This window comes from Rhopalosiphum padi, chromosome 2 (assembly GCF_020882245.1).
Source record: "Rhopalosiphum padi isolate XX-2018 chromosome 2, ASM2088224v1, whole genome shotgun sequence".
Taxonomy (NCBI): Eukaryota; Metazoa; Arthropoda; class Insecta; order Hemiptera; family Aphididae; genus Rhopalosiphum; species Rhopalosiphum padi.
Window position 1 is genome coordinate 82083460 of NC_083598.1, and position 14272 is coordinate 82097731.

Consider the following 14272-nt stretch of genomic DNA (forward strand, 5'->3'; position numbering starts at 1 on the left):
AGTTTTTCAACAACAATTAACATGTATGAAGTAAATTCGTTATACCTAATACATATCGTTAACAATAATATGTTTTATTGTTATTTGATTTAGAAACGATGGCATAGTTTATTTTGCCCACATTCTACAACCGATAATATATTATAACGTATAAGAAAACGTCTATAACACGTCCATTAAGTGTCGTTATTAACACAATCAAAATTATGACTCACATCCGACTATAATAAAAATAAATACATGTGATATAATTTAATATTGTTTTAACTGTACTATTTCGGTATATTAAACTGTACAAAGAGAGTCATAATCGACGAATAAGGCTGTTAAACGATCCAACTACAGTAATGATATTCTACGTGAACATTTTCAATCTTATCGCAGAAGCCAGGAGACACTCCTAATAATTATGTGCATTTGGATAAAAAGATTATAATTTTCATAAAAATTACTCAAATTATTATTTTATCAATAGTAACTGCATGTAATCAAATGATGATTGTATGTTATCACTGTGTATCGATTTAGACTTATTAATTCTGGACGATACATTTTATGATGTAGGTATACATACATATATAAAACGATTATTTCATGAATGAAAAACAAAGTCGTCACGTTAATTACTTTTTTCTCGTTAGAATTTAAATAATGTTCAACGTTCATTGCGCTCCCGTGTACATAATATAGTTCGTAAAAATATGCCCCCCGAAAATATTAAAATTATTTGTTATCTGATCTTTAACGTTTCATTATAACTTGAGACGAGTACGCATTGTACATAAAAGATATCGTTGATGAATGCATTTCTGTTTACTTATACTATACAAAAGAAAGGTAATTATTGTTTGCTGTATTCCGGTGTTTTAATTTCTACACAGACTTTTTAATACTTCAATAATGACTGTGTAGGTTATAAATCAGCAAAAAAAAAAAAAAAATACATATACATTTTCCGTTTCCATTGTGGTGTATTCTATTTCATCGGTATTTTAAGAGAATATTATTCAAATGGACAGTATACATAGGTATTAAAGTTTCCATTAAAGTATAAAATGTAATATTATATGGATTGTTATATATTACGTCCTTACGAAAACAATCATCATAGATATAACATAAAAAACACACATAATATAGCAAAATATTTATAATAATATTCAATACATCATATTGTTTTAAATAGAAACAATAGCTACATATATTTTTAGGTTTTAATTACCTCTTTAAGGATGTATAAACTTGTTCATTTTTATCATATTTTTAGTTGGATTGTATTATGTTGCTTATTCTTAAGCTTAGTATTTTTTTTTAAATAGTATTTGAATAACACCTATACCAAGCGTTATTCTTATTCGTGTAGACATTTCCATAAACTATAAGTTAGAATATGAATAAGCGCAATACTTTTTAATAAATATTAACATTAAATCATTGTAGCTCAACACAACTATGTTAGAATACCTTCACAATTAGTTTATTCATAATGAATAATAATTAGACACATAGTTAGACAAGTTCGCATGTTATTTATAATCGCGTATGATGTTTTGCTTTTTATAGTTTATTTCGAATATTATAAACGCAAATAATCGAACACGATATATTATAAATAAAGCCTATAGATCAGTGGTTCCCAAGCTATTCTATTCTACGCCCCCTTTATATATTTTCAAAAATCTCGCGCCCCCCCTTTTTTAAATTGAAAAAAAATTGATCATATTTTTTTGTGTTCTTTAAAAATAAACTTTAAATTATTCAGAATGACTACTTTTTTATTGATGTTAATAATAATAATAATAATGGTAAATAAAAAAATACATAATGAAATTAGATGTTAATAATAATAATAATAATAATAATAATAATAATGGTAAATAAAAAAATACATAATGAAATTAATAAATAATGTTAATGCTGACAACACTTTTCCTTGGACAGTTTTTTTATGTTCGGCTCAATATTTGATAATGAACACCTTAAGTCAGATGCGACATCTAAACGATTTCTATGTTTGTTTTTTATAACTGCCATGCTGGAGAACCCAGATTCGCACAAATATGTAGATGAAAATTGTACAAGGACTTTTAAAGCTTCATTTGAAATTTCAGGATAAATAGGTTGGTATTTTACCCAAAATTCTTCCAAAGAGCTACCACTGTTAAAATCAATTTTCGCCCGTGAATCGTTCTTCAGCTCGATTGCCTGTTCTTGAATTATATCTGGCAATGTGTCTACGTTAGTACTGAATGGAGAACTTGTTAACATATATTGCCAACTTTTGTTCGAAAAATTTGGAAAATATCGAGTGAATTCATCAGTCAAACTGTCGAGATGTTTAATCACTATATCTTTCAATCCAGTAGGACAAAATGGTTCTTCTTCATCAGAGAGAAGTTCGTTCAGTCGACGGAAAGACGAAAAATTAGGAGTCTCTTTGTTTACTCGGCGTTTCCACAGTTGTATCTTTTCTAGAAATGAGTTGATAGTATCGTTCGCGATTATTACGTTTATATTCCTCCCTTGTAATTTGAGATTTAGGTTATTAATAGTCTCAAAAAAATCTGCTAGATATGCGAAGTAGAATGTGAAATTTTCATCAGTAAAATTTTCCCGAAGATCGTCTTTTCCTAATTGTAAAAGCATTATTTCGACTTCAGACTTTAATTCGTACAAACGCTCAAGCATATTTCCTTTGGATAACCAACGAACCTCGGTATGGAATAATAAAACAGAATGTTGGGCTGATAGCTCAGAACAAAGAATCTTAAAAAGACGTGAATTAAGAGCACTACTTTTGATGGTATTAACAATTTTTATACATACTTCTAGTACATTTTTAATTTCAAATGGCAGCGTTTTTGCAGCTAAGGCTTGGCGGTGTATTACACAATGAGAACCAATTATTGATGGATTTTTATCTTTTGCAAGCTTCACAAAACCCGATCGTGATCCTAGCATAGCAGGGGCACCGTCTGTACATACACCTACAACATTTTTCCATGAGAGGCCATTCTGATCAAAAAATATATCGATGGCAGACAAAACGTCACTGCCTTTTGAGGTAGAACTTAAGGCCTGGGAAAACATAAGCTCTTCTGCAATAGTCTTTTCATTTATAAAACGGCAGTAAACTAATAGCTGACAACAATTGGCCACATCAGTTGATTCATCACACTGAATTGCAAAGAATACGGAATTTTTTAATTTATGAATCAACTGATTTTGTATGTCCAAAGCTAATTCATCAATGCGTCGTTTGATTGTATTGTCTGAAAGAGATATTTGAGAAACTTTCCTTTTACTTTCTTCACCAAGTACTATTTCAACGGCTTTAAGTATGCTAGGCTTAATTAATGTTTCACCCAATGTATGTGGTTTCTTTTGCTGAGCCACCATAAAGGCGATGTGATATGAAGCTTCAATAATTTTTTCATTATTCTGTTGAAATTCTCCGGTTCTGTCAAGTTTAATTTTATTTAAAGAATTTTTTTTAGCAACAAAAAACTCTTTAGGTTTTTCTTTTAGCATCGGATGAGCTGTGGTTAAATGTCGTTCTAGTCGACTTGGTCGGAGAGCATCGTTACTTAACACAACGTGACAAATAACACACTGTGGCATTTGGATACCATCCTTTTGAATGAACGTGAAACCAAACTTTATATAATCGTCGTTATACAATCTTATTTTCTGTGGAGCCATTATTTTTACGTATGTACACTCGCGACGACTACGTACTACGATACTACGTGCAGTATGCGACTGCAAAACGAAACTAAATCGAGTTTAAACTAATCTAATAGCTTTTCCCTAACATCCTTTTATCGTTCCGATTAATTTACAGATAACGTAGCATAAAACTATTTATAGTTATTATCGGTTATCCATTATTGATACCCGAGAACCGATAAAGAGAACCAGTCTACTAATTTTATTTCTCTACGTTTTAAAATAAAAAAAATGTAATCAATAAAAATTGTCTTTCGTAAAAACTGCTTGCGCCTCCCCAGCAATGTGTACACGCCCCCCAAGGGGGGCGCGCCCCCCAGTTTGGGAACCAGTGCTATAGATAATACAATAATTTTTTTTCATTATTCCTTTTTTAATAGAACTACGTAGTTGTTGGTTTAAATTAATTATTTATATTGGATTAATAATACGATACCTACATTATACTACAATTAAACGCAATCAATAAATAAAACACTTATATTATTTTCGATAAACTTTATTCTTGATTTATCAATTTGCAAAAAAAAAAACATTGTTCAATTATTTTTAATATTTTTAAATTGGTCATTTACACGTATAATAGCGCTTTCAGGATGTTATGACAAATTAGGTCATTGAACAATTTTTATACTTCAATAATAGTATAATATATATTGGTCTCATACTATGTTATTCAGTTATTGTATCTTTAATCGCATAGGTAATTGACCAATAAGAAATAAACTAATGAAAGTAGAATAGCGTAATACGGCATAACGATTTGAAAGTTGACTTTTTTTATTATAAAATATCCCTGACTTAATCATCAAAACTTGGTATTGTTACGGAAGAGAAAAATATTTTTAAATGTAACGAAACAAAAAATTAATTAATTTAGATTAGTTTTTAAATATATAAACTTAACAGCTAGTAACCCACTCGATACCTAATGGATAGCAGAGCGGTATCCATTTAATCTTATATGTTATCTATAACATTTTACAACGAACTTTTTTCAATACGAAATCGTCAAATATAATCATCATAATTTATACTACGAAGTACCTCAGACTATATGTAGTATTTATGTCACGTTAAATCTATCTGACTATAGTTGAACAAAAACGCTCTGCTGCACAATTTGTTGCAAACGTGCATAAATACGTCATATACGTAACTCTGTTATAACGTTTGAATATACAATATTTATTAAATAATTTGTATACAACATTTTAAAAAGTTCTTGAACATTCCTTTTTAATATTACATACTTATTGTAATATAATTATTAAATTCTTTGTTAACGAATATAAGCATTATAACATTTAAAATTAACCTAAATATGAACATTTATTATTTATTATATTTTAGAAATAAAACAAAAAATACATATAATAATGTTTTTAGTAGTATATTTTATAAATTATATTGATTGCAAATTTTAAATTTATTTTACATATACACAACTTTTTCCAATAATTGTAAAAACGTCATGTGCATTTTATAAAAAAAAATACTGAATATTCTATTAAGTATAATAAAACATTGAGTTCATTATTAAATTAAAACAAAAAGCACATGAATGAGTTAAGTAAATATGTTTTGTTATTTTTAATCATACGTATATCATAAGAATATGAGGTACATTTTTTATATTTTATTTATTTAAAATTAATTTATACAAACTATTACTGTGTGTGTAGTGTGTCTATTATTTTTTGACCATTAACCATATAATGTAAATATACCTATTTAATTAAAAACATTTTTCTCATTGATGTGATTTAACTCAGTTTATAACAATGTATTTTGTGTTTTTACATAATATCCAAGAGTCAATTTTTAAAAATGACTTAAAAAATAAATTAAAAGTTAAATTAATAAATATTTTTATTCGAGTTATAATTTAATAATTTATAACTGTAATGATGGTTTATAATTATTTAACTATTTTAGAACATTAGTTAAATAATGGCTGTCCCTATATTTATAAATAGCACACTTAGTGTTTTACACGTCAACACTGAATCCTAAACTATCTAATATTTAAATTTTGGTTATGAGCACTTAATTTCAAATCTAAATTCGTTTTAAGAGCATAAATCATTTGATATTTTATTCTCATAGCAAGGGTCGTTTCCAAACGATCTAGTCTATTGCCCTGCATTGGAAAATTAAACGCGAACCCGTTTTTGTTACCACGTGCTGCAAATTTCTCTTGATTCTTTATAATATTCTTTGAAACGAAAACTGAAGTATATAATTATTTAATATCGTTATTATAACTTGGTTTATTATGTAGGATATAAATATATACATATATTTTTTTTTAAATCGAAGTTGTGCACTCATAGGTAGACGTGTTTTAATAATAATAATAGTACCTTTTTCCTTCTGAATCAAATAAAGTCGGTAATCAACTTTGACTTATAATGCCTGCGTACAATACAAGTTAATTGCGAATGAATTCCGGGCGTGTATATACGAACATGCGAAGTATAACTAAAAATATCCAAAGAAAAATATTTGCTCGGTTTTCCTTTGCTCGGCGACAGATGAGGACTTTTTGATACAGTTTTCACCAGTGCGTATATTATTTATGTACATGCTTTATAATAATACGGCTGCGATCATATTTCGAAAGTTGTTTGCATTTCTCTCGAAAAGGGTTTCCGTTGTGCCGAAAATCAACTATCTCTTCAGCCCGGCGGGCGCCACCTCGGTACGGCAAACAAAACGTTTTAATTAATACACATCCGTCGGCGAGCGGCGCGCATATACACCGCAGGGACCGCCGCAGCGCGTACAAATCGTCGTCGTATTGTCTTACGCAGCCTGCATTGTTGTTTGACTTCTTTGCTCGTCATTAACGAAGGAGTGCCCTGCGATATAATATATTATATATTATAATAGGTATACACAGCCGCAATTTCTTAAAACGTATATTATTTGCCGGGAGATCCAAAACTCCGCGACACACAATGCACTTCGTTATTATTGTACATAATATTCGTTTTACCAAATAAACCTCTTTTACATTTTCGTACATTTGTACAGAGACCTGTCACGTCGGATAACCAAAAAAAAATCGATAAAAGTGTTTCGTGACCAATTAATATATATTTGTATCTATGACGTCGAAAGAATGGGCGAACTCACAATAAATTGGTATATAAATCTCACAAATTAATCCATTAGGTATGTATAATATTATGAAGGGGATAATGATATTGCAGGCCTGTGTACACAATTAACGCCTCGGTGTGTTTACGTGAAAAATGTGCGTGTAAGCTCCCGGTTTTCGTCACCAACCGATCTGCCTGATGTGCGCGCATGTTAAATTAATTTAATATGAGTAATAATCATGATGACTGTAATATGTATACATGTACATGCACGAATAAGCGAACGGGTCCGTAGTTCAGGAACGACTGGTAAACGTTACCGTTGCAGAGTCGTTAATTACACGCGCAGACGTCGACGACGACGAATTTATTGCACCTCCAAATAATAATGTAAGTGATAATAACCATTTATAAACGCATACGGGGGCGTATTATACAATGCGGGAGGTATGGGTGTTTGATCCCTATGGACTTTTTTTTATAAATAGAGCTATAAAATGAGCTTGAAAGTAATCTTAGTAAGTATATTACAATATCTTTAATCGTGTTATGATTGAATAGCAGATTTAACGATTAGTGATACGGCGATAGTAACTCCTAACTACTATCGCTCAACCATACCAAGAAATAACATAATAATAATAAATGTATACATCGTATAATATGAAAAAAAAATGCTGTGACCATACTTTTTACAACCATGGCGTAGACCATGATCTTAACTCTGTACATTATTTATACACTGATCTACCGAGCACACTTGAGAAAAACAGTCTGGTAAATAACATGTGTACCACAAGTAACTCAAAATGTTTACTTATATTCTTATATTTTACTTTTTTAATCGTAATGGTCTTGCTCAAATGACAGTGCATAAAAATATTCCTATTAATTCTAAAGAAGTTACAGAAGAATAGGCCAAAAACAAAAGGAAATTGTATTTTATTAATTATTTATACAATGCAATTTATATTGTACATTTTGAAATAAAGTGTATTAAATATAATATATTCAAATAAACTTTTTATTATTTGTCATCAGCATTTAGTAATTATTATTCGTTGTGTATAGGTAGTTGATATTTTACATACACTAACACTTTTTATTTTTAGGGCATTATAAACAAATTAAAAACGTCTTTTTTCGTATTACGTGTAAGTATATAAGTGATCGTGATAGGTTAGGTATTTTCTACACATCTGAATCCGTCGTAGGTACATAAATAATAATTATGTATAATATGCCACCACCACTCGTCTACGCACATTTGACGTTTTGGATGATGTCAATCTCGTGATAGATTTCCTGCACAGTTCTCGATAATACGCAAGTCGTGAATCCGACTGATCGGAAAAGCCGCAAATATTATTGCTATTATTATATTTATAATACAACCCCGGTAGAGCTTAGCACCCCAAAATACGCACACGTAATAGTATTATATCTATCACAGTTTCTATTTCTGACGGGCGTCGGCCACGCAGCGCGACGATTTACCGGCCCTTCGGTCGTCTTTATGCGCTTTGGAGACATATACGTAAATATGTGTGTGTATATATTATTACATTATATAATATATAATATATGACACGCCAACGGTGTCTGTATAATATTATATGGTGTCCGAACCATTTGGCAATGTACTCGCGGCCGAAAACAAACGGCAAAAGTGAAGGGTCCCTTGTGATATATACGAACTGTATTATATTATTATGTGTGTGTTTGTGTATAATAAATGCGAACGACGAAAAATATCGGCCCGTATACGTCATTCTGGGTGACGACCTCATCGCGGCCGTGGAGGGTATTTCGGTGGTGATGATATTTCACCATCGTATACCGTTCAAATGTTTGGTCGTTTTGCAAGAACGGTGTGCGTCCGTATACTATAATACTCTGCAATTTATACGCATATATATATATACACACACGCGATATATCATATAATATACACCGTATTTCCTATAAATATACGTACGTATAGGCGATTCGTCGTCCGAATTTACATACGGCGGAGAGGACGCGGTCGTGAAAAAACGATATGGCGGGCGATAAAATCCCAAGTCGAAAATATTCATACCCCGTGAGCGGACACAGACGCCGGGCCGACCGGAAGACGACTATAATTCCGCTATATCATCGACGATCTATTATTATTGTTGTTGTTCGCGTCGTAAATTTACGAGTCCGTTCGTACAGGGGATTTCGCATATATTATATATATTATTTTGTATTCGCTGCGTTCGGGTGGTATGGAATTACTGCGCCAGTTATTCGGATAAATATCAAAAACTCGAAAAGGGATGGGGCCGATGGGAGTTGTGGATTTCACTATTTGGAGTCGGTAAAATTCTAATTAAATGATAATTGACATCCCATATCACAGTTTCCACGGAAAACAAAAAAAATCTTGGTATAGACAAATTTGTTAAATAGAATTATACAAAAACTTGATTCTAATTTGTCTGTGATTCTCAGAAATGTTATATTAAATACAAAATTTCATTATACAGAGTTAGTTACGTGAAAGTGTCTCTGAATATAATAATAATAGGTACTATAATACTTATGGTTTATCAATAGAAATAATTACCGTCACTAATAGTGTTCAAATAATTTTGTTATTTTTACTAAATATTTTCTTACTAGATATGTAAATTTAACAATAATAAGTTACCTTTAAAAATATATTTACAATAATTTCTGATTTTGTTCTAATTCTATTCATATATTTTGTTTATATATATTATTATTATTATGTTTAGTTTAAATTAATAAAAAAAAAAAAAAAATAGTTGTACGAATTTGAATGGTCTGTTTTATTTTTTTTTTTAATATTTGTGTAAATAAATGCACTGGATATGAAAGCTTTTATTTCGTTCAAAAATTTTAAATTTAAACTTTAAAATATTTAATTCGTCCTTTTGTTATAACCATCGTATATTAGGTATATCGATTTCCCACCAAAGTGTATATTATGATCGGTACCACTTTGCGATGGACGTAAATTCACGTTACATTTAAAGGTTGTTATAGTATGGCGTACTATATAAATGAAATGACCTTTGTACTAGTATTCATTTTACGAGCCATACTGACGCAGGAAAAATGGATAAATACGTACGGTATAATGTGCATACTGTTAAAAGTTAATACTTGTGTGTGTGTGTCCGTTCGAGTAAAAACGTATCGACATTTGTTGACCGTAAAATGCATTGTTATTGTACTGTAGTATTGTGTATACGGCGATAAGTGGAACGCGGTTTATATTAAAACGTCGACGGATTGAGAGGATCAAAAAAGCACCCGTTAGTTTTTTCGATTACCACCCAACGACGAAAGCTCGAAAATTCCACAAGAAAAATCGAAAACTCTAATCTCTTTTCGAAACGGTTTGTTTTAAAATGGAAGAAACGTGTCCGAAAACGGTGCCCGTCTAATCCCGTGCGGCCACTGCCGCCAGTCTGTGTCCAATACACGCGTACACATCACATATATAATATTATATAAAGTATATATTATACGCGAGATACGACGTAGAGTGCTTAAGCCGCTTTTGTCCCCTATCGGTCGACCGTGAACCAAACTTCGTATATATATTTTATTCTTCTTAATTCGCGAAATAAATATTACGTGTGTGCGCGCGTGATGCGAGTTTTTCCCGGTCAAATCAACCGCGTCGTCAAGCAATACCTTTACGCAATAAAGCTTTTAAGCATTATCTGTACATTCGAGTCGGTCGTGAAATCTCTCTTAGAAAAAAAAAGAAAAAAAAACAACAACAGTCAAATACGTTCGATTCTCATCGCTGCACGTTAAAATACTATGATGTATCTTGCAGCGGTTTGCGTAATGTTATATTTTATAATTGGACAAAACCTCGAATGATGACGTACCGCGTGTATATAATAATCGTAAAATGTACGTCTACATTTCCGTACGAATTAACGAAAATTAAAAAAAACATAAGATAGATATTATAGAGCATGATTTTCTTGACGGGAATATAATATTAAATTATTCGAAAAAAAATTAAATAAAATAAGGATGAAAATAACACTGTTTGGAAGGTAGGACGCGATTTCACCCTCGAGACCCTATGCACCTAATATGTTATGCGTGTTAAATTGTGTGCGCAAAAACAAATGGACACTCGACCGGCCGATATGATTTATTGCTCGCCGTGGACTATAGAGAACCCTTTCGGATGACTAAGAGGGCTAAGAGACTGCCGGACATTAGCAATTCCGATGAGCTGAGCTTCCGCGAGCATATACACACCACTGTTTATTATTTATTATTCTCGCTGCTACGGGACGACGTGTATGGATACACTCGATGGGATCTGCCTGAATGCGTATATTGTACTTACACCAGTGTACTCGTGCGTTGTGTTTCGTATGAGGTCGCGTTCCACGTGTTCAATTTTTGAGGCATGCATAATCACGATTTTATATGGAAAAAAATGCTATACATTATGGTCACCAAAGCGCAAACGCCTTTTTTTAAAATTCACTTTATTCTATTATATAATACACTATTATTATAATAGTACAGTGCTTGTCCTTTTTTCACAACACCGCTTCAACATGAATCTAAATAAATGGTGACATACTTTAATTATTTAGACTATTGACCCAAAAGTATTATAAATAAGTGTAATAACTTTATAATCTAAAATTAATTTTTTTTTTTTTCGTGACACATGGTTATGGACTATAATATATAGTTATGGATATATTATACTTTAATTCCTTTAATAGTGATAAAAGTTTAGCAGTGTATAATAGTACATGCTTATAGTTACAATATTTCACTCTATACAATATAAAGTATAATAAAGCTAATACATCACTAATCTCTAAAGTACATTATCTCACTAAAAATATATATATTATTATATAACGTACTATATCGTCTGATTTACCCAAGTCATATTCTCGACTACCTACCCTTTGGTGGCAATTTATGTATACTAATTTGTACATATTATGTTATCTTTCTCTTAAATAGATATGATTCAATTATATTTTAATTCGCTCTATATTGTTGCTCGAACAAGACACTATATTATACAAACGGTAATAAAATAATATAATATTGTTACATCGCAATGTCTCTTCTCGCCAAGATATACGATTAAACCACGACCCCTAAACGTAGAACACGTGTATGTGTGTGTGTGTGTGTGTGTGTGTGTGTGGTTGTATACTCTCCTATGTACTATCTATATATCATAATATTACTGTACCGTATATCATATGACGGTGTGTGAAAATTCGAATACACCCATGTGCAGCGTTTCGACTAGACCCGAACGGAAGGACCGCATCGCCGTGAACTTGTATATATATTACAATAATATGTTCACACACGCAGTTGATTAACGCCGAACTCCAAAGTCCCTTATGGGTAACCGAAGTCGGCCGCACGTGATTTACGACCGTTTCCCGCGATAATAACATAACTTCTTCACACGTTTGCGGGTCGCCGCCGCGTGGAGCAAAGGCAGCGCGGCGGCGGCGGTCAGTGCCGATTCTGAATAATTAAACTCGGTCTATATGTATATATGTATATATTAACCTTAACCTACTGTATTATACATATATATACCTGTATAATATAAGCTCGACGGGGACGTCGTTAAAATTTCGGCCGTACACGCGCCAACGCTACCACCGCCGCCGAGGGACCGATAAATAACGGCTGGTCGGCTTTTATTCCGGTGGATAATTATTTCCGTCCAAATTTTATATCATATAATATTATATACGTATACACTTCTATCCAAATAAAATGGAATTGGAGTACTCTGGTCGACCCAACCGCCCGGCAACTGGGTTACATAAAACTCACGTTTTTCCCTTTCGTGTACATAATATATTATAATATAGGTGGTGCTTACTATATATATTATGTTGTATATCATACATATATATTAACTATACAATATATTCAACTGAGATCGGACGAGCTTTTATAACTATCACCACATGGTTAAAATCGTTTACGCTTAGTATATCATCGTCGTTTAAAGTCGAAATTTACTAAAAAAAAAAATCTATAACAGAAGAAAAACAAAAGGATTCTTAGAAAAATAATTGAATTCTTTAGATTCTTCATAATAGTTTAATTTTTTTTTATCCAAAATGTTCGTTATACTTGGCTATTATTCAATAATTTTAGTAATTGGATAAATACTGTTAGCTATTATCCACCTTTTTTAGATACTCGTTAAAGAAAATATACATATTTAACATTAAATAAACCATAAACTAAACCAAATTATTTTTATCATTAGATATAATATAACAGACGTATCATAAAATTTATATTATCATTTTGATCCATTTCTAATATACATAGTTAATTCAATAATAAACAAATAATTTATTCAGAATGTATATTATTTTTAAATTATCGTGATACCTACTAATCCTTAAATTGTATAATACAACATATAATTTATTCAACGCTAGGTTTCTAAATTAAGTCAACCAGTCAAACCAATAAGCACAATTATTAAATTATGTAAGAGCGTATAATAAAATATATTTCATAGTATAAATTAATTGTTATTAATGATAAAATTCAATAATACCCAACTATAATATACACTTTTATTTATTAAAAACTATGGCTAATTTGTGTTCACATATTATCATACCATTAATAGTATAGAAATCGAACTACATTGTTGACATAAACAATGAAGACAATATAATGGCAAACTAGTATAACTATAAAAACTATAATACTAATATATTGTACAGTGCATAATTATTCAAAGACCTTAAGAAAATAAAAGAATATTTCAAAATTGTTTTAACAATTTTTGGATAGTGAATTTCATCACATCAATCTTTTCTGTGCTGGGCACATTTTGTTGGATGTAATTCGAAATTTAAATGTATTATAAATATGTTTATTATATTCGATTATTTATAATAGAATAATCAAAGTAAATTTATTCTTTACATAATATATGAATTATTTTATTCAATGATTTTAAAATGTTCTTACTATGTCTATCCTAATCTAACCAAAGTAAGATTTAATTAAATGGGTTTAATATTCACCTCGTCTTATTTTAAATTTCACATATACATTTTTTCATATGCATATTCATATTTTATAATCCAAACTAATTAGTAATTAAACCTGTTGGTACTTATACGTAGTATAGAATATAAATTATCTTAGTTTCAATACCAAATTATTAATACTACCTAGTTATTACCCTTATATAGGTTAGTGTACACTAATTAGTAATTACACATATGTTTATATTTTTAAATAATTTCTCAAGTGTCTTTAATAATTATGGAAAATACCATAACTTGTGTGTAACAAAATAATTAGCACATGTATATAAATTATTATTGTACATTAAAATAGCATATCCACAGGTAATAACAAGTTTATTAGGTAACTAG

At 30.6% G+C, this 14272-nt stretch overlaps 1 protein-coding gene across 1 annotated transcript; it reads right to left on the minus strand.

Annotated features, from left to right (window-relative positions):
* Positions 1-1911: 1911 nt before the first annotated feature.
* LOC132919100 (SCAN domain-containing protein 3-like) lies at positions 1912-3702 on the minus strand. Its single transcript, XM_060980448.1, has 2 exons — positions 2836-3702; positions 1912-2766 (listed from the first exon to the last, which is right to left on the minus strand). The coding sequence occupies exons 1-2, from the start codon at positions 3700-3702 to the stop codon at positions 1912-1914; spliced, it is 1722 nt and encodes a 573-aa protein (XP_060836431.1).
* Positions 3703-14272: the final 10570 nt, after the last annotated feature.